At 36.7% G+C, this 27,786-nt stretch overlaps 1 protein-coding gene across 3 annotated transcripts in view; it reads left to right on the forward strand.

The window, feature by feature from the left end:
* Positions 1-24,322, forward strand: part of MALT1 (MALT1 paracaspase) — a 73,314-nt gene extending 48,992 nt beyond the window's left edge. For all 3 annotated transcript variants that reach the window (XM_053571755.1, XM_053571756.1, XM_053571757.1), the window contains 7 exons: positions 7,626-7,803; positions 8,782-8,856; positions 9,470-9,597; positions 16,291-16,440; positions 19,394-19,551; positions 21,264-21,389; positions 23,690-24,322. In XM_053571755.1, coding sequence (XP_053427730.1) covers positions 7,626-7,803; positions 8,782-8,856; positions 9,470-9,597; positions 16,291-16,440; positions 19,394-19,551; positions 21,264-21,389; positions 23,690-24,130 — 1,256 coding nt within the window. In that variant the 3' untranslated portion in view covers positions 24,131-24,322. The remainder of the gene's footprint in view (positions 1-7,625; positions 7,804-8,781; positions 8,857-9,469; positions 9,598-16,290; positions 16,441-19,393; positions 19,552-21,263; positions 21,390-23,689) is intronic.
* The last annotated feature ends 3,464 nt before the right edge of the window (positions 24,323-27,786 follow it).

A 27,786-nucleotide genomic window follows, 5' to 3' on the forward strand; every position in this document is an offset into this window, starting at 1 on the left:
TATAATTAGATTGATATGATGAAATAAGCTTGGTAGAATTGCTAATGGTTCTCATAGTGGAATTTTTAATGGAACAGAAGCCATTTTTTTTTAAGATTTACCACACTGCTATAAAAGGGATAGGGAAAGTCTCAAAATCCTATTTAAATGAGTTTCCTCCTCTAAATGATGAGGATGACTGTTGTAACACAAATGAAATTAGCAAGATAAAACTTCATATTTGGAATTTCAGCTATTGTGCTGATGTAATAATGTGACTTTACCTGTAAGCATTATGAAGTGATATCTGACAGGTGAATCAATTTGTTTTTCTTATGAAAATATGAAAGAATATCATATACAAATATGCCTCCTTGGTAATTGGCTTGTACAGATTGAGCATCTCTAATCTGGAAATGGAAAATCCAAAACATTTCAAGTGCTGACATGACACCACAAATAGAATATTCCGCACCTGACCTGTATGATGGGTTGCGATCACAACTTTGTTTCATGCGCAAAATTATTTAAATACCGAATAAAATTACATTTAAGCCATGTGTATAAGATGTATATGAAACATAAGTGACTTTCATGTTTAGACTTTCATGTTTAGACAAGATGTGTTATTATATGTATGCAGATATTCCAAAATCCGGAAAAACTTAAAACACAAAACACCTCTGATCCCAAGCATTATAGACGAGGGATTCGTAACCAATATCAGCCTAGAATCAAGTAAATTGTTTATTTTTATATTATATAAATTTTTTCTCAGTTTTTAAGGTGCTTATGTGGCTTAAACAGAAAAAGGCTTCTAAACCTTCACTGGAAGTGATAAGGTATAAGGTAAAAATATTGATCAATATAGTTCTTTGGATTGGTGAAGTATTTAAAGAGTGAGGGCATTATGTGAAGAATTGCATCTTGACTGTTTATTCTCATTTCTTATTGACATCATCATCTTGGCTTTTTAAGCTTTTTGTTTGGCTTTTTAAATCAAAACCTTTCATTGCCCCTATTAAAAAGAGAATCAGTGGGCAGCGCCTGTGGCTCAAAGCGTTGGGTGCTGACCCCATATGCCAGAGGTAGTGGGTTCAAGCCCGGCCCCGGCCAAAAACTGAAAAAAAAAAATCAGAAACATAAAAAGCTGTGTCGAGATTTTAGTTTAGGCTAAAGTTTTGCCCCACTGTAAGAATATCATCTTGAGTACAGAATGAAGAGACATATTAAAGCAAAACGGCAACTTAGGAAAGCTAGAAAAATTTTAAATCCTACTGATTCGTGTCTTAACAGGGTGGCTGCATTATATTTTGAAGTATTGTGAATATCCCAAACACCTGACACATCTACATTAAATGTAAGTGTGGTAGAGGCTTGAGAGGTTAGGGCATATCATAAAGAAACTTTAAATTGTATTTTTTGACCATGCCTTTACCTCTATTTGATAACCTTAGATGACTCGTAATACTCAAGAAATATGGGAGAGGATGGAAGGCAGAGTCACAGGAATTTCAGCATGAACAAGCTTAGATATGGAAAACAAAGGGACTCAAGTTTATGCCCTTTTATAATATGTTACCCACAGATTTGTGAAAGAAATAGAAATTACAACAGAACAGAAAATAATTCACTTTCGAACATATATAAAAATCAAAAGCAAGAACCAAAAGCAGGAATAACCAACTTACACTGCGTGTCCTAGAAGATAAACCAGGATAGAGATTTCTGGTTATCTTACATAGACAGCTGGGATAAAGAGTAACTATTTGGCCTGAAATCTATCCCACCAAATCCCTTGCTATATTGGTTTGCTGAAGCTTAGCTCTGCTTTTGTGAAGAAGATTAGAGTCTGGACAGAATATGGCAAAAGCCTTGTTTACCCTACTGGAGTCGTTCAGTGTATAAGCTAAGTGTCTGAAGCTCTGGCTTTTCTGCTTACTAGGTGTATGACTGTGGTAGAGTCATTTAACTTTTCTAAGCCAAAAGAGATCTATAACATGGATTGACCTAAATTAATGAAATTGTTACAGATAAGCAAGATGAAATAATTATCCTCATACCTGGAACACTAAAATTGCTCAAAATCTTATAGCCATATTTTCTGACAACTTATAAAGAAATACGAATGTTTTTTCATTTTTAGTGTTTTGGACTAGATCATATTGTAGTTCAGGCCTCAATCATAAAAACGCAGCTTTTGTCAGTTTCTACGTATTAAGGGTCTGCCAAAGGTTTCTTTGGGGGAAAAGTGTGTATTTTTCTGTATGATAGTTTAGTAAAAACTGATACACTGACCATTTATATTTTCTGAGAGTAAAGTTAACTAAAACTCTAGTAGTTGGCGGGTGCAGTGGCTCATGCCTGTAATCCTAGCACTCTGGGAGGCTGAGTGGATGGCCTAAGCTCAGGAGTTCGAGACCAGCCTGAGCCAGGGTGAGACCCCTGCCTCTAAAAATAGCCAGGCATTGTAGCAGGCACCTATAGCCCCAGCTACTCAGGAGGCTGAGGCAAGAGAATGGCTCAACCCCAAGAGTCTGAGATTGCTCTGAGCTATGATGCCATAGCACTCTACAGAGGGCAACAAAGTCTCAAAAAATAAATTAATTAAATAAATTAAAAAAAAAAAAACTTCGGTAGTCAATTATACAGACTGTATACAGAGCCCAGTGTGATGAAGCTGGCCTACATCCATATTCCAGCTGTGTCACTAATTAACAATTTATGTTTGGGTGAGCTTTAAACCTCACAGTGTCTCAGTTTCTATATCTGTAAAGGGGGAGTGATAATGTCACCAACCTTGTTATGAAGTATATGTATGTTGTAAGGATTATAGGAGGTGATGTAACTAAAGAGCTGTCTTGGAACCATGCCTGGCACATAAGTTCTGGGTAAGTCCACTGCTGGCGGTGGTTGCTCTCCAATGAGAGCACTGTGCTAGGTGGAGTGCAAATTCATGCAAGTGGGGAAGTTTTCCATTTAAATGATTATTTTCTCTGTAGACAAAATAAGTATTTGTGACAAACTATATTCTTGAAAATCATGTTCCTAAGAAATAAAATTTCCTAAAGATCTAATTTGTAGAATTATAATTCTAACTACATTAGGTTTTTTGACATTTAAAAAGGTATCCATTTTATCTTTTATCTTTGAGTAATGGGATAATGAAATGAATAAGCATTACCGGAAATGGAATTTTAAAAAGCAGTGATTTGAACTAGTTTATTTTACATAAAGTACTTAATCCCCCTTGATATTATTTGGTTGCAGACTTTGATACAAAATGCTTACTCTTTTCTAAGTCATTTGGGGAGGAGAAAAAGTATTATGGTGTCAGTGCCTTAATGTCAGCAGTTGCAGGGCTGAACGTATGGCATTGATATCATTGAACCATGGTATTGGCTTTTCCTAGGATGAATGGAAGCTGAGCGTGCCCTTGATGTTCTTGCTTCTCCCCAGAATATGCTACATGAACCCAGGGAGGCAGGCAGGCCTTCTGGGCAGTTGTCTTTAAGTAATACCACTTGTTGAAATGGCATCATTGCTCCTAAAAGTCAGACTCCAGATCTGACTCTGTCTTAATCAGTTTGCACTGGTAATCTATTACAACCCAGTCAGTGTTTACTGAGGACCCATCATATTCATAGTCCAGATAAGGAGTATACTGCATGCTGAGGGAGGTACAGGGAGAAAAGAACACAATCTGTCCCCCTAAGGAAGTTATAAACCCTTAATAAAAGAGGGGAACAAGTTGTAATGGAGTCCAAACACCTGTCAGCGGTGTGGTTTTAAACAAATCATTTAATCGTTTAAATTTTCTTATCTGTGAAAAAGGGGAGAAATCATTTAAAGATTGTTATATGTATTGAAATTAGACTATATATGAAAGTACTTGAAAACCAAGAAAATGTTACACAAGTTGAGTATCCCTAACTCACAAATCCATAACACCTCAGATCCCAAACATTTTGATTAAGAGATACTCAACCTGTACAAATGTAAAAGATTAATATCAGCATGATTGTTTTTCTGTCCAAAAAACTAAGTGGGTATGGACTATACAGTGTCAGCAAAGGCCAGTATGTGAGTCTCAGAAAGTGCTGTGCAGCATTTCAAGGGAGGAGAGAGTGCTGCAAACCAGATGAGAACCTGCCAAGGATTCTGAACTGTGAAATAACCTTTGAGGACTGGTTATGGTTCAGGTGGACAGAAAGCAGATATAATAACTGGAGAAAAGTCATGAAAGTTAAAAATAAGCTTATTTCACTCTAGAAGCAGTAAAGAGACTGATGGGAAGTAGAGTCATATTTTGATAGAAAAGTATAAATTTTACTCTATAAAGTGTAATCAGTGGTTTTAATATCCACAAAGTTGGGCATCAGTCACCACTAAACTCCAGAATATTTTTATCACTTCAAAAAGAAACCAGACCCATTGGCAGTCACTCCATTTCCTCCTTCTCCCAGCCCCTGACAACTATGAATCTACTTTGTGTCTCTGTGGATTTCCCTATTCTGGATATTTCATATAAATAGAATCATTCAGTATGAGGCCTTTTTTGTCTGGCTTCTCTCAGCATCATTGTTTTCAAGGTTCATCCATATCGTAAGTATGTACTAGAACTTCATTATTTTGGAGCCAGATAATATTCCATTGTATGATTATATCACATTTTGTTTACCTGTTTATCAGCAATAGACATTTTGGGATATTGTGAATGATGCTGTGTGATCATTTGTGTTCACATTTTAATGTGGCCATAAATTTCCAGTCTCCTGTATACCTGGGAGTGGAATTGCTGAGACATAACGATAATCCTATTTGAGGAACTGTTAAGCTCTTCCCAAAATTCTTTTTTTTCTTTTTTTTGCAGTTTTTGGCCGGGGCTGGGTTTGAACCCACCACCTCCGGTATATGGGGCCAGTGCCCTCTTCCCAAAATTCTTAGCACCACTTTACATTTCCACCAGAAATGATTGAGGGTTCCAATTTTTCTACATCCTTGCCAACACTTGTTACTGTCTATTTTACAATAGCCATCCTAGTGAGTATGAAGACGTATCCTACTGTGGTTTGGATTTGCATTTCACTAGTGTCTGTTGATGTTAAGCATCTTTTCTTGGCTTATTTGCCATTGTATATCCTCTTTGAAGAAGTATTTACTCAAATCTTTTGCATATTTTTAAATTGGGTTATTGTTCTTTTTCTTGATGGGTTTAAGAATTTATTTATTCTGGAAACAGGTTGTCCTTATCAGATAAATGATTTGCAGATATTTTTTCTCATCTTATGTGGTTATCTTTTCGCTTACCTCATCTTCTTTGCTTATTGAATTTGATCCACTTCCTTCATCATGATTTTCAAATGTCTCCGTATCTATGCATTCTTACTTTCATTTACAAGCATAATTTAATTCCTTGCTAGGCCAGTCTCTGTTAGCTGTCATTCCGTGTCCAAGCCTGGTTAGTTTCTCTTCTCCTGCCCATGATGTCTGTGGTCTATCTTGCACACACTCTCTCTCTCCCTCTTTCCAAATTCCACCTATTGTCTCAAGTCCATTGCCTATTTTACCTCCTACTGATACTCCTCTCTGCACTTTGCTTGTCTTATACATTGTTACCCTAATAACATGATTGTGGCAGTTAATTATGTGCTGACTCTATTGTTGATTAATACCATGAGCACATCTCAGTCTGCAACTAGGTTGCAAGATCCTAGAAGGCAGGAACTTTATGTCTTTGTCCTTGTCGTTTCACTCAGTGCCTACACGATAATACTTGGTGCGCATGAGCTATAGTATAAGCCCACAGTGAATAACTGGGTGTGCCCATTTTCTCATTTTCCCATTTTACTCATATACAACATTTCTTGTTACATTTTACAACAAGAAATGTTGTATATGTAAGAGTAATTTTCCTCATTTTAGTAGATGCTTAAGAAAACCATGACCTGGATTCTGCCCTCTAGGATTAGGTAAAGCAAGTCGTCCTTAGTTCTCAAAGCCACATTCTCTGCTGGGAGAGCTAGGGCCATAATTACAATGTATTAGCTACTTTCAGTTCCCTTTCTAAATGCCTTTTATCATTAACTTTAAAATATTATATAAAGAAATTATTGTATCCAAAATACTGCGAGAGCAACATTAGTGAGCTCTAGAGATTGAAAGCTTAGGCGAGTTTGTCTTCAAAAACATTTCTATCAAATTTTTCTTTTTTTTAGAAATCCATACTGATTTCATTTTATTTTATCATTTTATTTTTTTTAATGATAGAGTCTTGATCTGTTGCTTAGGCTGGAGTGCAGTGGTGCAGTCATAGCTCAATGCAGCCCCTGACTACTGAGCTTTAAGCAATCCTCCTGCCTCAGCCTCCTAAGCATCTGGGACTATAGGGGCATCCTGCCACACCCAGCTAATTTTTTTTTTTTTTTTTTTTTAAGTAATGAAGTCTCAAGGTCTCGTTGTGTTCCCTGGACTAGTCTCTTGAGGCTGGAGGGCCTCAAGTGATCCTCCAGCCTTGACTTAACCAAAGTGCTGGGATTTCAGGCATGAGCCACCATACCCAGTGTCACATGGATGATATTTTTGTTGTTTTATATAGCTGAAACAAACTTCCTTTCATTTAGAGTTGCTTAATATAGTTTTTATACTATCATTTCCCCATAAGGAAATATCCATCTATGGAGTCCTAAAGTTAATCTAAATTTTAAATTAATAATTCAAGAGACTGGGTGGGGAAGCTGGGGCCTTGAGGATCTTGATTGAGGTCTTTTGATTGAATTCACAGTTTACAAAACAAATCCTTTTAATAAAGAGATTTGTTCTCTGAAGTTTGGATTCAGTTGAGGGGATACACTTGGGGATCTGGAGGGCCACATGTGCCCCTTGTGGCTGCAGGTTTTGGTAATATCTGTGGGATTTCTTGCAGTTTGTCGCTATTCATATGAATTATGTTTGTTCTACTGAATACTAAGCTCCTTCTCTATGCCAGGAATATGTTAATAAATGTAAAACTGTCTCTGCCCTGAAAGAGCTTCAGGGAGAAGACAGATGAATCAAAGAAGCCTGCGGCCACCTCTTTTTTATATGTCATAAGATAAAGTTGCATTTCAATTACACCATTGGTTACAAATCTATTATATCATAAATTAGAATACACTTTGGACAGCATTTTGATGTGTGTGTTTGTTTGTTTGAGACAGAATTTCACTTTTTGTCGCCCTGGGTAGAGTGCTGTGGCTTCATAGCTCACAGCAACCTCAAACTCCTAGGCTCAAGTGATTGACTTGCCTCAGCCTCCCAAATAGCTGAGACTACAGGCACCCGCCACAACGCCCAGCTATTTTTTTAGAGACGGGGTCTCACTCTTGCTCACGCTGGTCTTGAACTCATGAGCTCAAGCAATCCACCTGTCTCAGCCTATTAGGATTAGCAATCCACCTGTCTCAGAGTATTAGAATTACAGGCGTGAGACACCACGCTGTTTTAAATGCAAATTAACATTGACAGTATTTATAATTGGGTATTTGTTAAATAGGGCTGCATTAGTTTGAAGAAAATAAAATTCATAGTTTTAAAAAAGTTATGGTATGTATGTATATTCAGATCATATTTAGAATTAATGTCTGCCTTATTTTTTCTCTTCTCAGGCTTATTATATTATGCAGGACATGGTTATGAAAACTTTGGAAACAGCTTTATGGTCCCTATTGATGCTCCAAATCCATATAGGTCTGAAAATTGTCTGTGTGTACAAAATATACTGAAATTGATGCAAGAAAAAGAAACTGGACTCAATGTGTTCTTGTTGGATATGTGTAGGAAAAGGTAAAATTTCAAAAATTATTTTAGAGTTAAACATCAGCTTTGACAAATTAAACCTAGGGCAAACCTGTGATATGCTAAGAACCATTTGAGTTTGTGAATTTCAGATTATACATTGAAACTGAAAGAACAGTACTAAAGGAAAATATGTTTACTCCATGTGTATCTGTTATGTTAATTCTTTTCCTATTTGCCATAAAACACAAGTGAAGAACTAAAGAGCATGGATCCTCATACTACAAGAGATTCAGCTCTTCCACACGCCTCTTCACATCTCTACAAATCACTGTAGTTGTTCCCTTAGGACTTAAAACCAACACTGCAGAGTTAGGTGCTCTGTCACTAGTCAGTCCTGGTCTTGGAGATATAACAAGTACAGCTGAAGCAGGTGTTTGAAGATTTGGATCCCATTTGTCTGCCATTGCTTTCACTAAGGAATAGAACCAAAGACTGTTGCCCTCAGATTTGCTATTTTTTGCTTTCCCAGCATTTGCCAATTAAAGTACAATGCCAGATTTCAAATGCAACTCCAATTTTAAAGCTAAGAGAAAAGATATGACTATTTAGTCTCTTAATCAGGGGTCCTCAAACTTTTTAAACAGGGGGCCAATTCACTGTCCCTCAGACCGTTGGAGGGCCGGACTATAGTTTAAAAAAAAAAAAAAACTATGAACAAATTCCTATGCACACTGCACATACCTTATTTTGAAGTAAAAAAACAAAATGGGAACAAATACAATCACACCGCTGCATGTGGCCCGCGGGCCGTAGTTTGAGGACCCTTGCTCTTAATAGTGTAGGAGCCCTGGATTACTTTGGCACATATGTAGCTGACTAGATGAAAAATAATTTGTATCTATAGTTTTAAGTTATATATATTAAAATATTTTATTTTCTCATATTTTATATATACTCTTTTAAAAAATGCCATTTAACTTCACGTTTGTATCTGCCCTTCTCTCTTTTCCCCCTTGTAAGTAGAAATGATTATGATGATACCATTCCAATCTTGGATGCACTGAAGGTCACTGCCAATATTGTGTTTGGATATGCCACGTAAGAAAATTTTATGTTTTTGTTGAAGATTCCATTAGTCTGTGATTGTCTTCTTTTTGATTGTAGATTAAAGGCCTAGAATATTTATAGACATCTAAGCATAAATTTGCCTCCTTGATATTACTGGTAGAAAATATTAAAACATTGACTTTAGCATTTCATCTCATACTACCTTATCACTAAGCCCGAAAGCATTTAGCTCCTGCTTAAAGATTAATTCTTTCATTAGGAAATGTCAAGTGAGGGACAGAAGAGAGAATGAGGCTCAGCAGTATACAGAAGTCCTCTGTGGCAAGTTGCCTTTTTAAAAAAATTATTTTTATTGGATATTGACAGATTATAATTATATATTTTTAGGGAACAAAGTGATGCTATAATATACATGTTCAATGCAGAATGACTAAATCAAGTTAATTAACATATCCACAACCCAGATACTTACCGTGTTTTCTTCCTGTCTGACTGAAACATTGTATCCTTTAACCCACACCTCTGCACCCCCATCCCCCTGCTTCTGTAGTTCATTGTTTGTTAGTTTCCACCTGTAAGCGAGATCATGTCGTATTTGTCTTTCTGTGCCTAGTTCATTTTACTTATTTCTTTTGTTTTTAAGGTGTCAAGGAGCAGAAGCTTTTGAAATCCAGCATTCTGGATTGGCAAATGGGATCTTTATGAAATTTTTAAAAGATAGATTATTAGAAGACAAGAAAATTACTGTGTTACTGGATGAAGTTGCAGAAGGTAAAATAAAAAATACAGAGAAAATACTTGGAAAAAAGAGAGGGAGGGACTACACCTACACAGGGCTCCCTGTTGGTGATTACTTTATTCTTGCTATCACTTATGTATGTTTGGAATTAGTGTTTCATTTTTTTCTGTAATGTTCAGCAATACTCCTGCTATTTAATTTCTTCCTTCTGTCCCTGGGGACTTAGCTCCATGCCATGTGTGCCTCATTCATTTGACTTAGGGGCTGACCCCAGGCACAATTGTGAAATAAAATTTAATCTTCAAAGCTCTACTTTGTTTCTATACCTGGTGCGTTGGTGCTGTCAAAACTACTTATTTGCGCCCTTCCAAAAAAGTAGTCTGGTGAGCAGTCTTTTCCAAGCTTAGAGAAGCCGTCATAGAAGTTTTGAGACCCTGCTAGAAGAAACTAAGTTTATTTTTTCTTGATAGTTAACAGTTTTTAAATCCTTCTTTACAGACCTGATATAGAGGTCTAACACCACATCTTCCATTTCCATCTGTTCCCTTCCCTGCCAGCTGCCGTAGTGTTATACTCATGCCAAAAGGTGAATAAGTACCTGTTACATCAGTAGATTGCAGTGTGTTTTTTGAAACACCAATTTTATAAGCCATATCAACTAGCAAACTAGCACCACTAGAAAATAGTTTCATGGATGTTCCAAAGATGGCAATTTGAATGTAAGGTGTTTTACTAACAGCTGTCAGCCACATTTATTTTCATATGTGTGTTTTTATCTTTGTAAATATTTCAGCTATATCACTTGATTTAATCACTTTTCCATTTAGCAGAATCAGCCAGAGCTTTGGACTTACCCTCACCCTCTTGATTCAACCAGAGAAGTTCTGCTGCTTTTTAAACTCAGATTTAAAGAAAAAGTTCTGCTGCTTTTTTAAAAAAATTAAAACTTTTGGATTATGTCAGTTACAATCAACCAGATCCATTAAAGTTCTTCAAAGACTCTAGAGTATTATTCTAATTTCATCTTTAGAGTATATTTTCACTATTTAAAAACTTTAAAAGTATCGTGATTGCACATATATGATTTTACCAAGTTACAGTGGCAATGAATGTCACTCCAGTGTGTGTTGTGAGTATATTTGAGCTTCATACAAACTTATAAGGAAAATTCTGCTTTTTACTGATCTTTTTCAGACCTGCTATGTCTGCTTCGTTATTATTGCCCAACAAGAACATACTGCAGGTGCATGGAACAGATTCATTTCAGTGCCATGCACATTATTCCCATGATGGGTAATGGCCAATTAATTGTACAGAATAAGTAAAGCCTCTGTAGTACCATGATAATATGATGCAGTTAGATTTAGCACATATTTTGATTTGGAGGTGCTTTACATCTGACCTTTTTTTAGTAGTGAAGAGCAGAAGTAGTTACAAGAAGCTGCTCACAAGTCATCCAACTTTGAACATAGCTTTGCTGCTCCTCCTTTGGATCTTCTGGATTATTTAAGAATTATTCAGGGAGAATTATTTAGAGATCATAAGTGAGGCAGTTGAAGAGATTGAAATTGGCACCTTACCAATTACAAATGTGTGTAAGCAAAACACTAAATTAATTTGCTACTGTTACAGGGTATAGCCATCAGTCTGTGTCCCCTGATTTTTATTTTTGTACTATTCAGGATAGTGTTAGTGTTAAAACTGGCTGAAATTATAATCACAAACGCTCACTAATCTAGTTCTGTGTTAGGTCCCTAAATACTGCCGTAAGGTCCCTAAAAACCATTTTGCAATATATACTCCAAGACATGCTAGAAAAAAAATACCTCTTTAATTAGTAGGTTAACTATTTTAATTAGTTTATTATTGTATTTTAATAATACAAGTACCCATGAACATGCTTTTTATTGTGAGTGGATGATTAATACGAATCTAGGACCTTGTTAGGAACCTACTTCTAATTATTTGTGTCCTGGGCAGCACCTGTGGCTCAAGGAGTAGGGCGCCGGTCCCATATGCCGGAGGTGGTGGGTTCAAACTCAGCCCTGGCCAAAAACCACAAAAAAAAAAAAAAAAAAAAACAGAGAAATAATAAAAACCTGTTGTTTAAAAAAAAAAAAATTATTTGTGTCCTTTATCTCTTTCCCTATTTCCCCTTCCAAGATAACCATCATTCTAAATCTTATTTATAATTCCCTTGGTTTTCTTCTTATATAGATTTTGTTGAGTTTATAATTTCTGGAAGAAGCATTAGAGATATATGCTCTATGTAGTCTTTTGGGACTAGGATTGTTTCATTACAAGCTAAGGTTGATCCACGTTGTGGCATGACTGTAGTTCATTCATCTTGACTGCTGTAGAATATTCTACTGTGCAAAATACTATCGGTTTTTTTTTTTTAACTACTCTCCGGTTGATGAGCATTTGAGTTACTTCTGGGTTTTTGCTGTTGTGAACATTCTCATGTATGTCTCCTGGTGTGTGTACACAAGAGTTTCTTTAGGTTATAAATCTAATATTTGAATTGCTTGGGCATAACTTATATCAGTATTCAGTTTTAAGTGACAGTGCCAAACTGTTTTGTAAAGTGGTTGAGCCAGTCTATGATTACGCACCCCTCCCCAGAAATATACAAGAAATAATGTTAATCTGTACTCTCCCCATCACTTGACAGGTCAGATTTTTTTTATTTTTATCAGTCTAATTATGTTAAGTAATATCTCATGTGATCTTGATTTGGTTTTCCCTGATCATTAGTGATATCAAACACCTGATCATATTTTTTAATGGCCATATATACATATTTTTTCCCTTGTATTAAGTCATATACACATATGACTTAAGTCATATCTACATTATGACTTAAGTCATATCTACATTAAGTAGATCATAAATACATTTATGCATTTGTGGGTTACAGTCTGTTGATTTTTTTATACAATTTGGAGTGCTTACATCAAACTAATCAACATAGCTTTTACCTCATTTACTTAATTATTGTGTTAAGACATTTATGTTCTATTCTTGATAGATTTGTACCCGTGCAATGTGCTCCACAGGTGTGGTTCCCCCATTTCCCCTCCCTCTATCAAACCTCCCCTCTCCCCTTCCATCCCCCTCCACTTTTCGCCTTCATCCTGGGCTATATTTGTGATCTATCTTTCATAAGAAAGTGCGAGTAATTATAAATTGGTTTCATAAAAGAACTAAGTACATTGGATACTTTTTCTTCCATTCTTGAGATACTTTACTGAGAAGAGTAAGTATATCTTCTTATGTGAAAATTATGTTCATGTCATTTGTTCATTTTTTCTTTTATGTTGTTTTTGCTTTTCTTAATGATTTAGAGGAATATCGTAAATATTTTTGACACAGTGATAGCTAGGACCTCTAAGACCTGGGCCTGTCTTGTTTCTGACTTTAAAGGGAAGGCTGCTAACTGTTTTTACATTTAGAATAATATTGTAAGGTTTTTTTGTTTATATTCTTTATCATGTTGAGGAAGTTCTTTTCCATACCTGATATATACTATGAATGGATATTAAACAAGATTAAATGGTTTTTTTGCAACTATGAAGAATAGGATATTTCTTTTAATTTCCTAATATGGTGAATTAAATTTATTGATAGTCTGTTATTAATATGACTTGAGATAAATCACTTCTTTTTTTCTTTTTTTCTTTCTTTCTTTATTTATTTATTTGTAGAAAAAGAGTCTCACTTTATTGCCTTCGGTAGAGTGCTGTGGCATCACACTGCTCACAGCAACCTCCAACTCCTGGGCTTAGGTGATTTTCTTGCCTCAGCTTCCCTTTTTTATTTTTTTGAGACAGAGTCTTACTATGTCGCCCTTGCTACAGTGCCATGGCATCACAGATCACAGCAACCTCAAAGTCTTAGGTTTAAGTGATTCTCTTGTGTCAGCCTCCCAAGTAGCTGGGACTACAGTTGCCCACCACAATGCCCAGCTGGGTTTTTTTTGTTGTTGTTGTTGCAGTTGACGTTGTTTAGCAGGCCTGGACCCCTAAACCCGGTTCTACCTGCCTGCCTCGGTGTATGTGGCTACTGCCCTAAAGGGAGCTCTAGGCTGAGCTCAGGGCACCGAGCCCAAGATAAATCACTTTCATTGGGTATATTATATTTTTAATACACTGCTAGATTTAACATGCTAGCATTAGCTTTAGAATTTTTGTATCTATATTTATATGGGGAAAGGGCCTGTAATTTTACTTTCTTGTAATTGATTCAATTTCGGTATCAAAGTCAATCAGTGTGTTATTCTAGCCTTGTAGAATGAGTTAGAGGTTGTGATGGTTAATTTTATATCAACTTGGTTGGGCCTTAGTGCCAAGATATTTAGTTCAATATTATTCAAAATGTTTATAGATGTTTGAGCCAACATTTTGGGGATTAACATTTAAATTGTTGGATTTTCAGCAAAGCAGATTACTTTCCATAATGAGGGTGAGCTTCATCCACTTGGGTGAAGGCTATCATAGAATAAAGACTGACTTTCCCCAAGAAAGAAGGAATCTGGCCAGAGGCTGCCTTTGGGGCTCAGACGCCAAGCTCCTCTTGCACTCCTAGCCTGCCTCTCTACCCTGCAGATTTTGGACTTGCCCCTCCACTGCTGCTAAACCAATTCCTTAAGATAATCTCCCCCAGCTGTTCAGTGTATATGCACACGCACATGTGTTTATACATGTAAATAGTATGTACATGCAAGCATCCTCTGGGAACTGTTTCTCTGGACAACTCCAATGGAAGTATTCCCTCTTGTTACTGAAAATTTTATGTAAAATAGTGACATCTTCCTTGAACATTTTGGTGGAACTTGCCTGTAAACCAATCTGGGATTGATATTTTCATGGTGGAAGATTTTTAACTATTGCTTTAGTATTATGAGTATTTCTAGTGTACTTATAGGCTTTTTATTTTTTAAGTCAATTTTAATAGTTTTCAAAAGGTTGTAATTTAGTTGCTTGTAGTATTCTCTAACAGTATTCTTTACTCTCTGCTTTATCTTGTAGCAGTGTACCCCTTTTCCTCAATTTTCTTGTGACTACTTTCTTTTTTTCTTATTCTTGCTAGATTTTGTCAGTTTTGATATTTTTTATTTCAAAGAATCAACCTCTGGCTCTGCTAACTTTCCTTTACTTTTTCATTGTTTTTCTGTCTCTTTAACTTCTGCTGTTTATGTTAGGTCTTTTCTTCCTTTCTTTGTGTTTATTCTGTTATTTTTCTGATATCATTAGGTAAATAATGGCTTATTCACTTTCAGCCTGTCTTTCCCAATTTAAGTTACTAAGGCTTTACATTTCTCATAAAGTATCATTTTCCTCATATCCTACAAGTTTAAGATTTTTCTTAGTTTCTACTTTAATGGTTTTCTTTCTTTTTTTTTTTTTTAAGTTTTTTTTTTTTAGAGACACAGTCTCACTTTACTGCCCTTGATATGGTGTCACAGCTCACAGCAACCTCTAACTCCCAGGCTTAGGGGCTTCCTTTGCTTCAGCCTTCCGCCACAACGTCCAGCTATTTTTTGATTGCAGTTCCGCTGGAGTTGGATTTGAACCCACCACCCTCGGTATATGGGGCCAGCGCGCTACCAACTGAGCCACAGGTGCCGCCCCTTTAATGGTTTTCTTTAATCTTTAAGTTATCTAATAATATGGTCTTTAATTTTCAAATATAGCAGGAATTTTCATTAGCCCTTTTTTACTTCTCCTTTAACTGCTTGTATTCAAATTGTCTTATCTCATTGCTATTCTTTGAAATTTGTGCAAGTTTTTATTGTATCCAAGTTCAAGATGAAGTTTTATAAATATCACCTATGTACTTGAGGGAAAAAAAATGGATATTCTCTATAGCTGTTGCATGTATCTACATATGTCCGCTAGGTTTTATTAACTTTTATTAAATCGTGGTGGTGTATATTTTTGCTAATGTTTTTTCTCTTTGATCAGTTGTTAAGAGAGATGTTGAAACCTCCCCGTTTACCAATTTTTCCCTGTAATTATATCGGTTTTTACTTTATATATATTGTGACTATTTTATTAGGAATATGAGGAGTGTTTTTAAATGTTTATATGTTCACCAGGCCTGTAATCCTAGCACTCTAGGATGCCAAGACAGGTGGATTGCTTGAGTTCAGGAGTTTGAGACTAGCGAGGCGTTGTGGCAGGCACCTGTAGTCCCAGCTACTTAGGAGGCGGAGGCAGAGGCAAGAGGATCGCTTGAGTCTAGGAGTTTGAAGTTGGCTGTGAGCTGTGACACCACAGCACTCTACCCAGGGGGACAAAGCGAGACTCTGTCTCAAAAATAGATAGATAAAAAATATCCAACTAAATGTGACTGGTTATTTTTACTTTTCTCATAGATATGTAAATTATCATGGGTGCTCTTTAGTAAAGAAATATACTTTTTGCTATTTGTGGATTTTAAGGCTTAGATAATAGGGATTTTTAAGTAGAATTACAGAAGATAAAAGTTAGAAATCAGCCTTTAACAGTCAACTGGTCCAATATTTTTATGTGTTTGCTCAGTGCTGTGCCCCAGCACCTAAAACCATACAAGGCATATCAGAGGTGCTCAGGAAATATTTGTTGAGTGAATGATTGCTATTGAGAATATAACCTGATTTATAGGAGAGATCTTAGCCTAACTACTTAAAATATAACAAAAGAATTGATGGTCTTAAAAATATTTACTTTAATGTCTTTTAGATATGGGGAAATGCCACCTTACCAAAGGCAAACAGGCACTAGAGATTCGGAGTAGTTTGTCTGAGAAGAGAGCACTTACTGATCCAATACAGGGAACGGAACACTCCGCAGAATCTCTGGTGCGGAATTTACAATGGGCCAAAGCTCATGGTATGATAAAGTCTGTTGCTCATGAGATCTTTCTGTGCTATACTTATGTTAAATCATAAAGTTGTTTTTCTTCTAAATAAATAGCTTTTCTCCCAATTTTGTAGTGAAAATATTTTGGCCTGGTAGGTAAATCCTAAGCTAAACAAATGTTTTTCAATTGTGGGTATTGTACTGATTTATTTGAAAATGTTAAATTATTTAGCCATCACCATTGGTAAAATTTAAATCATTTTTTTATTTTGAAAATGGGTTAATTTTCCATTTGCCTAATATGCAGTCCTTAGAATCATGTTGAAGCACGCAGCTGTCAAAACCGGCCAGGTCTGGATTCTAATCCAGTCTCTATCACTTGACAAACATCTCGTCTACAAAGTGGAGATAATAAATAGTAGCTGCTTCCCAAGGCCATAGAGATTGAATGGGAGCAGGACACTTGTAGAGATGAGCCTGGTGCTCAGCAAATGCTCTGTGCTCAAAATGTTCCTGGCCATTCTCTCAGACACAGAATTGGTAGATTGGGTGATAAAGAGAAAGGAAGATGAGGTAAAAATTCTATCTGTTGCGGGCGGCACCTGTGGCTCAGTGAGTAGGGCGCCAGCCCCATATGCCGAGGGTGGTGGGTTCAAACCCAGCCCCGGCCGAACTGCAACAAAAAAATAGCCGGGCGTTGTGGCGGGTGCCTGTAGTCCCAGCTGCTTGGGAGGCTGAGGCAAGAGAATCGCGTAAGCCCAAGAGTTAGAGGTTGCTGTGAGCCGTGTGACGCCACGGCACTCTACCGAGGACAGTAAAGTGAGACTCTGTCTCTGCCAAAAAAAAAAAAATAAATAAATAAAAAATAAAATAAAAATTCTATCTGTTGCTTTGTTGCCAATTGGTAATTCTGTGTGATTTAGTAAAAAAAATAAATTTAAATTGTTGACTGAAATAAATATTTTGGATTTTCTGTGAGTTCCAAGTATCTATTCTGTGGATCTCTTATTATGGATAATTGAAAATAATTATATTTGTTGAGCTTCTAAAAATATCTTCATTTTCATAATAATTTTTGTTCTCTAAGATTTTATTTTTGGTAAATTAACATTAAAGCACATTAAAATGTAAAATGACATAAATATATTATCTTGGCATTCCAGACAACTGAATAAGTAATTGAAATTGAATGTCTTTTCTCTAAAAAAAAAACAAAAAAAATCTAAAAAGCAACAATAACAAAATTATAGTGGTACAGATCAACAGTGAATAAAACCTTTTATAAAATGAAACTAAAAGGTCAGATAGAAAGTATTTGTAGCAAATTAAATAAGTAGATAATTTTTTAATAATAAAGAGCTCATACCAAATGGTAAAGAAAAAACATTAAGACCCCCCCCAATAAATAAATGATGCTAAGTTCAACAGTCCACATGGTTGGAAATATACTAATAATTAAGAAATCTAGAAAATGGTCAATTTAAATAGTAATTAAGGAATAATTAAAACTGATGATGTACTTTTATCTTTTTTAATCCCATCAAATAGACATTTTAAAAATTGATAGTATCAGGCAACACCTGTAGCTCAGTGGGTAGGGTGCCAGTCACATACACCAAGACTGGTGGGTTCGAACCAGGCCGGGGCCAACTAAAACAACAATGACAACTGAAACAAAAAAAATAGCCTGGTGTTGTGGCAGGCACCTGTAGTCCCAGCTACTCAGGAGGCTGAAACAAGAGAATCACTTAAGCCCAAGAGTTTGAGGTTGCTGTGAGCTGTGATACCATGGCACTCTACCCAGGTTGACAGCTTGAGACTCTTGTCTCAAAAAAATTGATAGTATCCTATTTTGGAAATGTTATGATGAAACTAGTATATTTATATTCCATGTAAATTGAAAACAGCTTATCCTATATGTAAAGAACCACCACATAGCTATATTCAACATTCCTAAAGCATTAAATATTTAGGTCAGAAATAATGATAGAAAAGCAGTAAACCCCAGAAGTATTATAGATACTCAGAAGTTAAAATGGTTAAAGGTAAGAAACTATAGCATGACCATTTGCTGACATTATGCTTTATCAAAAATTCAAGATTGGGGCAGCAGTGAAATACATCTACAATTGTGTGTATATTTTTGATTACCACTATTAAAATTATATATGCAAATAGACAACTGTAAGAAATAGTGCATTAAAATTTTGATTTGTTTTGCCAACAGAATACTGAGGGGGGTTTTGGCCTTTTTTAAAAAAATGTGTGTGCTGGGCATAGTGGCTCAAGCCTGTAATTCCCGCACTCTGGGAGGCGGAGGTAGGCTAATCGCCTGAGCTCACTGGTTCGAGACCCCCGCCTCTAAAAATAGCCAGGTGTTGTGGCAGGTGCCTATAGTCCCAGCTACTCAGGAGGCTGAGGCAAGAGAATTACTGTCTGAGGTTGCTATGAGCTATGACGCCATGGCACTCTATCGGGAGCGACAAAGTAAGACTGTCTGAAAAAAAATTAATAAAATAATTTAGGGCGGCGCCTGTGGCTCAGTCGGTAGGGCGCCGGCCCCATATACCTAGGGTGGCGGGTTCAAACCCGCCCCGGCCAAACTGCAGCCAAAAAATAGCCGGGCGTTGTGGCGGGCGCCTGTAGTCCCAGCTACTCGGGAGGCTGAGGCAAGAGAATCGCTTAAGCCCAGGAGTTGGAGGTTGCTGTGAGCTGTGTGATGCCATGGCACTCTACCGAGGGCCATAAAGTGAGACTCTGTCTCTACAAAATAAATAAATAAATAAATAAATAAAATAATTTAAAAAATAAATTAAAAATGTGTGTGTTTAAACAATATGATGTTGGTTATATTATAATTTTAATTAAAAGAAAGCCTCTAACCATATTCTGTCCCATAAAAGGTATTTTATGTTTATTATCAGAAAACTTTTAAGCACTCTTTAAATAATTTTTATAGGTTGTTCTTACTGCTCTTTTTCAGAACTTCCAGAAAGTATGTGCCTTAAATTTCAGTGTGGTGTTCAGATTCAATTAGGATTTGCAGCTGAGTTTTCCAATGTCATGATAATCTATACAAGTATAGTATACAAACCACCTGAGATAATAATGTGTGATGCCTATGTTACCGATTTTCCACTTGTAAGTTTCTTCTTTTTTTAATTTAAAATACAATAATGTATTCTTTTTTTTAATTTAAAATACAATAATGTGTTATCACTAATTAAAACCAAATTTTTAAAAACAAAGTTGATGGTAAATATAAAGGAAATATATATCTATTTAAGTGTGTGTATGTATGTATATTTGTAGTTTAGTAACACTGGTTATACTATTTAATAATTGACAATACCTCAGGTTTATCAAATTTAGAAATATCTAAAGTTCACTCAGGAGGGATGCCTTTAATTTCTCGTATGATGTGAAGGAATAAAATGTGCAATACATGTGTCAAGGATAATTTCCTTTTTAAAACTTGTGTTTCCAGTGTGTTATTATTACTGTAATAGTAGAAGTCTTACTTGTCAAATTGCAGTAGTGTACTATAAGAATAAAAACCTAACTTTCTTTTCAAACATTTAGGTATGCTATTTATTTTATGTTGGTCTAAAGAAGGCCCCTCTTTCTTTCTTTTTTTTTTTTTTGTAGAGACAGAGTCTCACTTTACGGCCCTCGGTAGAGTGCCATGGCATCACACAGCTCACAGCAACCTCCAACTCCTGGGCGTAAGCGATTCTCTTGCCTCAGCCTCTGGAGTAGCTGGGATTACAGGCGCCCGCCACAACGCCCGGCTATTTTTTGGTTGCAGTTCAGCCGGGGCCGGGTTTGAACCCACCACCCTTGGTATATGGGGCCGGCGCCTTACCGACTGAATCACAGGCGCTGCCCAGGGCCCTCTTTCTTAACATAGGTGTGACAAATGGAGAAGTAAGCAAGCAGTAAGACAAACAGAAACCCAGAATGTCACTTTTATTTCTGATAGAGGCTTCATGGAGGACATTGCTTCGTGTGAGAGCAAATGGTCTAGCATCGAACCCCAAATGTCAAGAAGTTGGCCCTGTACCCCATTCACAATGACAGCACTGGACTGGGATAGGCCTCTTGGGGTGCTGAGCCTGTGGGCTTCTCTCTGGAGGAGCAGAACGCCTCTTGTTCTTGGCCAGTGGGTTGGCTATAAAAGAGGAAAAGCTGCCTTTATTATGCCCCCTTTTTTTTCTTTTCTTTTCTTTTTTTTTTTTTTTTTTTTTTTTTTTTTTGAGAGTCTCACTCTTTCACCTTGGTAGAGTGCCATGGCATCATGATAGCTCACAGCAACCTCAAACTTTTGGGCTTAAGCAGTCCTCTTGCCTCAGTTTTTCCTGGTTTTAGTAGAGATGTGGTCTTGCTCAGGCTGGTCTCCCAGTTCCATAGCTCAAGCAATCTGCCTACCTCAGCCTCCCACAGTGTTAGGATTACAGATGTGAGTCACCACACCCAACCTATTTATTCTTATTAACTATTCTAATCATACATGTTCCCTACACCTTCCTAAAAGTGATGATAAAGAGGAGGAGAGAACCGTAAGTCAAACACTAATGGGGCTTTCTCTACTTAAAAGGAAACTTGAGTAGGTTAAGAAGTGTTCCTAGGAAACTGTTCTTTCACAGATCACTTTACTTCTTAAATGGCTTAGTACAGAATTGAGAGTTCCAGTTACAACCACAGAATGTTGGTTTCATTGTTTCGTTAATCCTGGATTAGGGATTACCTACTCAGACCAAAATTCATGAAAGAGCAGTGCCTGTTAAGATGTTTTATGTCATAGACTGTTATGACAGTCATTACCTTCATAAATGTTCACTGATTTTTCACAGGACCTAGATATTGATCCAAAAGATGCAAATAAAGGCACACCTGAAGAAACTGGCAGCTACTTAGTATCCAAGGATCTTCCCAAGCATTGCCTCTACACTAGACTCAGTTCACTGCAGAAATTAAAGGTTACTACTTTTCCTGTTTGTAGCTACTAGTGGAAAACTTTATGAAACTGGAAATTTGTGTTAGTACAGACCATAGATGTACTGCTTTATTGGGTAGTAAACTTAAGTAGAGAGAGCCGATCTAAAGTGGGTCTTACCAGTGACTCTTTTTTTTTTTTTTTTATCGTTGGGGATTCATTGAGGGTACAATAAGCCTGGTTACATTGATTGCAATTGTTAGGCAAAGTCCCTCTTGCAATCATGTCTTGCCCCCATAAAGTGTGACACACACCAAGGCCCCACCCCCCCATCCCTCTGTCTGCTTTTCCTCCGCCCCCATAACCTTAATTGGTCCTCATATCAAAATTGAGTACATAGGATTCATGCTTCTCCATTCTTGTGATGCTTTACTAAGAATAATGTCTTCCACTTCCATCCAGGTTAATACGAAGGATGTAAAGTCTCCATTTTTTTTAATAGCTGAATAGTATTCCATGGTATACATATACCACAGCTTGTTAATCCATTCCTGGGTTGGTGGGCATTTAGGCTGTTTCCACATTTTGGCGATTGTAAATTGAGCTGCAATAAACAGTCTAGTACAAGTGTCCTTATGATAAAAAGGATTTTTTTCCTTCTGGGTAGATGCCCAGTAATGGGATTGCAGGATCAAATGGGAGGTCTAGCTGGAGTTCTTTGAGGTTTCTCCATACTACCTTCCAGAAAGGTTGTACTAGTTTGCAGTCCCACGAGCAGTGTAAAAGTGTTCCCTTCTCTCCACATCCACGCCAGCATCTGCAGTTTTGAGATTTTGTGATGTGGGCCATTCTCGTTGGGGTTAGATGGTATCTCAAGGTGGTTTTGATTTGCATTTCTCTAATATATAGAGATGATGAACATTTTTCATATGTTTGTTAGCCATTCGACCAGTGACTCTTTTTATATTCTGTCCCTGACGGTGACTGGAAGACTTTTGTATGAGAGTGTATGTGTTTATCCTCCATAATGTTGAAAAATTAGGAAATAGAGTATATTTTACTTTTAAATGTCTTAGCATTTTCAGATAATCATTTCCTAGTTCTATGATTATCTACAAAACAGATACAGCAAATTAGAACTGGAAATTCTTTTCAATCTCTTCTCGTTTCTGGTTGACTTAAAAATGAGAAGCTAGTTCTCTCTAGTTGAGCATACCAATAAAAGCATATTCTTGCAGAAATTGAGTTTTTAATTATTTAATAACTATATGACCTCAGAAGGTATCAGCTAAAATTCAGGGACTGGAATGGGCCCTATTGACGGCACATAAGGACAACAGGAATAAGTAAATCTGTTGTCACCCTGTTTGTAGTTCATCTGGTTAAAGTCTCCTCTTCTCTTAGAAATTTAGCCCATCGGGCGGCGCCTGTGGCTCAGTGAGTAGGGCGCCAGCCCCATATGCCGAGGGTGGCGGGTTCAAACCCAGCCCCGGCCAAACTGCAACCAAAAAATAAGCCGGGCGTTGTGGCGGGCGCCTGTAGTCCCAGCTGCTCGGGAGGCTGAGGCAAGAGAATCGCGTAAGCCCAAGAGTTAAGAGGTTGCTGTGAGCCGTGTGATGCCACGGCACTCTACCCGAGGGCGGTACAATGAGACTCTGTCTCTACAAAAAAAAAGAAAAAAAAAAGAAATTTAGCCCATCATCTGATTCAGTTACATAATATAGTAGACCTCTGTAAGTTGACCACCCCAAGGGATTATAACAAACTGGTCAACACACAGAGCTGGTCAACATAAGGAACTTGGCCTGCTGTTCTGATAATGTACATGTGGTGCATGTCTGATCTATGAAAATAGGTCAACTTGAGGTGATCAACTATGGCAGTCTTACTGTATTTTCTACCTGTGCCTGTGGAATATTATTTAGAATGTCTTTAAAATAGCTTAAGCTTTTGACTAGGCATAAAGCCAGATTATTTTTTATTAAAAGATAACTCTCCATCTCTAATAATAGGGACAGATAAGTTTCGTAAGTGCCCATGCTTAGAAAATACCTTGTCACTGTTCATCAGGAATATAAGATCTCTGATTTTTACTAACTTATACTAGTTAGAACCAGAATTCTACTAAATTCTTGAGTGTTAAATGAAGGGGGAAAAGACAAGGATAACTGGCCTTTCCAAGTTTATAGTACCTACAAAAGATACCTTGAGCATTTGGAACCTGGGAAAGAGAAATGAGTAGATTTTTGTTGTGGGGGTGCTTGTGTATATGTGTGAATAATATTTTAAGAGTGATGCATTTTCACTGTGGGTGGAGATAATCTCTCTTCTTTTTCTTTTCAGGAACATCTAATTTTCACAGTATGTTTATCATATCAGTACTCAGGATTGGAAGATACTGTAGAGGAAAAGCAGGAGGTGAATGTTGGGAAACCTCTCATTGCTAAATTAGACATCCATCGAGGTTTGGGGAGGAAGACTTGCTTTCAGACTTGTCTAATGTCTAATGGCCCTTACCAGAGCTCTTCGTCCCCTTCAGGAGGAGCAGGACGTTACCACTCATCTCACGACTCATTCCGTGGTGTTTACCATTCACATCTTGGTAATTCACATAATGTTCTACCATCAGATATTTGTCATTGCAGTCGGACTCCAGATGCATTTATTTCAAGTTATCGTGCTCACCATTATTCGTGCCAGTTTGGTAGAAGTAATGTGCCAGTAGAGACAACTGATGAAATACCATTTAGTTTCTCTGACATACTCAGAATTTCTGAAAAGTGACTTTGTTTTTTGAAGTTAGCATAATTATTAGATGCCTCATATGAAATAGTACTGTACTTACATCAAAACGAAGCATTCTGAAAAGGCAAAGATGAATATATAGAGAGGAAGAAAATTAGTAACAATTGTTTCATAGCAAACTTGGGACTTTGAAATGTTGGTATATTATTTAATCACTTCTTTCTCTTCTAATATTTTGTAAGTTGGTTTATCTGCTTTGTAAGAATGAAGTATGGGTGTGTATGCGTGTATGTGTAAATAACAAAAATATTTTCATTTTGACCACTCTTAAGAGTGATGGGGATGGCATTATTGTAGAATAAGTATATTGTATTTTTAGCACCAGAAAGAACCTTGCTGATCATCAGGCTTAACAACTAGTTTCATTAGTGGGAGAAATAGAGGCATCTTATCTGAATTAGTGCACCAACACTGAGACCTCCAGAATTCTATTCCATATTTTTTCCACTACACACTGCCTTCCTGGTAGATGCTGACACAGGTGGTATTTTTGTAGATAAATTGGAATATATTTATACATATAAACATATGGATATATGTATCTGTGTATTGTCTCTAAGAATGTACAGATTTTAGTTTGTGATTGTAGGACTTTGCTGAAGTGTCAGTTAAGAGGTTTGTATATAAATCTTATGTAGAACAGGCTGAATTTTTTTGTTTATAAGATTATGATAGCCCAGGAGAGGCTACAAAATGTTTGTCTATGTTAAATCTAAATAGCAGAGGTTAAGAGTCAAGATATAATTGGATAATTTTGATAGCTGCTTAATCTGAATCTTTCCAACATCAAAGGCATTTTCCTTGATAACATGTATTTTTCTTCTGCAGTTTTATTGGCCTTCTGAAATAATTTTTTTTTCACCATTGGTTCTGTCTCAAAGCAGGCAAAAAAGGTAATTTGACAATAACAAACTTAAAATATTGAATTACTGATTTTTAAAGTCTTACAAAGAAAATCTGAGGCCTAGATGGCTTCACTGCTAAATTCTACCAAACATTAAAATTAGCCTCAATTCTTTGCAAACTCTTCCTATAAACAAACGAAGACACTTTCCAACTCTTTGAGGCCAGTGTTAACCTAATACCTAACCCAAACAAAAACATCACAAGAAAACTACAGACTAATATTCCTTACAAATACAAATAAAAAATCATTAACGAAATACTAGCGACTGAATACAGGAACATATTTGTAAATGATTATACATCATGACCAAGTAAAATTTATTCCAGGAATTCAAGGTTGGTTTAACATCCAAAAATTAATTAGAATTGAATATAATCAATTCTCAACATTCACAGTAGTTATGTTCTATGTACAAACTGACCATAAACCCTGAATTAGTGAATAAGAAACCATTGCTTTTAGAAGAGTGTGTGTATGTATATCTCCAATAGATTATGAGTTTAAACTCTTAAAAACAACTCATCCTGGTAGATTTCCATTATATTTATTTTACAAAAGTGAAAGTGAAGTTCAGAAATGTTAAATGACTTGCCTAAGACCATCCCAATAACAGGTGCCAGACTTGGAATTCAAGTCCCATCCATCTATCCCCAGAATGAGAGTTTCTTGTACTGTACTGAATTGCCCCTGCCATCTCCATCCACTGGTCATTTCTCTGAGAGCTGAAACAAGAATGCAAAATATCTGTTTGACTTTAGCTGGGAATATGGTACTGGGTAACTCAAATTTTTCACCAATCTACACATGTTCGTGGTAACTCAAATTTTTCACCAATCTACACATGTTCGTGAATGACTGCAAAATGCCCCAAATACTGATTTGAGGGCTATAAATAAATGAAAGCAGGTCAGTAAATTCACAAACATATAATCTAAAATAATAAAGATCAAATATACCATATTTGTTATTTTTTTTAATTTTTTTAAATATACCATATTAATAACACACAAAGCCCACATTATCTTCATAGATGCAGAAAAAGCATTAGATAAAATCTAACACCTTTTCATGATAAAAACACTCAACAAAGTAGGAATAAAAGGGGTTTTCCTAAACATGACAAAATATTTCGTATGAAAAACCCACACTTAACATCAAACTTAATCGTGACAGACTGGATGGAGGCTGAATGTTTTCACTTTAAGATCAGGAATGAGACAAAGATGTTCACACTGCTCTCTTACATTCAGCATTGTACTTGAGGTTCTAGCCAGGGCATTTAGGCAAGGAAAAGAAATAAAAGCCATCTTTACTAAAAAAGAAGTGAAAACTTTATGTATTCACAGTTGACATATATAGAGAAAATCCTAAGGAATTAATTTAAAAACTAATAAATGAGTCCACAACAGGTTACAGGATACAAGAAGTTCGGTATACAAAAATCAGTTTCATTTCTGTGCTAGCAACAAACATTCTAAAAGTTGAGATCAAGAAAATTCTATTTATGGCCAAGCATGGTAGCTCATGCCTATAATCCTAGCAGTTTGGGAGGCTACAGTAGGTGGATTGCTTGAGCTCAGGAGTTCAAGTCCAACCTGAGCAAGATTAAGACCCCATCTCTATTAAAAAAAAAAAAAAAAATTAGAAAAAACTAGCCAGGCATAGTGAGCACCTGTAGTCCCAGCTACTTGGGAGGCAGAGGCTAAGGGAAGAGGATTTCCTGAGCCCAAGAGTGTGAGGTTGCTGTGAGCTGTAATGATGCCATAGCCTTCTATCCAGGGTGACAGAGTGAGACTCTGTCTCCAAAAAAATTTTTAAATTCTGGGCGGCGCCTATGGCTCAGTCGGTGGGGCGCCGGCCCCATATACCGAGGGTGGCGGGTTCAAACCCGACCCCGGCCAAACTGCAACAAAAAGCCGGGCGTTTTGGCAGGCGGGCGCCTGTAGTCGCAGCTACTCGGGAGGCTGAGGCAGGAGAATCACATAAGCCCAGGAGCTGGAGGTTGCTGTGAGCTGTGTGAGGCCACGGCACTCTACTGAAAGCCATAAAGTGAGACTCTGTCTCTACAAAAAAAAAAAAAAATTTAAATTCTATTTACAATAGCATCAAGAAAAATAAAGCCATAAAACTTCCTTAATTTCTTTCTTGTTGAAAGAAAGAAGATCCAAATAAGTAGAAAGATACACATGTTCATGGATTGGAAGACCTGAGGTTAAGATGACAGTGCTGCCCAAATTGATCTACAGACTCACATAGTTCTGTCAAAACCCCAACTGAAGTTTTTGCAGAAATTGACAAACTGATGATAAGATTGATGTAGAAATACAAAGGACCCATAATAACCAAACCTATCTTGAGAACAGGGCTTACTGTTAACCAATTTAAAAACTTACTTACAGAACTAAAATAAGATAGTCCAGGCATATAGGTAGACATATAGATCAAAACAATAGAGAAGTAAACCCACACATTACTGACCAACTGATTTTCATCAAGGGTGCCAATACCATTCAATGGGAAAAGAGTTGTCTTTTCAACAAATGATTCTGGGACAACTGGTAGCTGTATCAACACAAGAGGGTCCCCACCTCATACTACTTAGAAATTTAACTCAAATGGACCATAGGCCTAGATAGAAGAGATAAAACACTTAGAAGAAAACGTGGAAGTAAATGTGTGACCTCAGGCTAAGCAATGGTTTCTTAGTCACAGCACGAAAAGCACAAGC

Source organism: Nycticebus coucang, chromosome 19 (assembly GCF_027406575.1).
Source record: "Nycticebus coucang isolate mNycCou1 chromosome 19, mNycCou1.pri, whole genome shotgun sequence".
Classification (NCBI taxonomy): domain Eukaryota; kingdom Metazoa; phylum Chordata; class Mammalia; order Primates; family Lorisidae; genus Nycticebus; species Nycticebus coucang.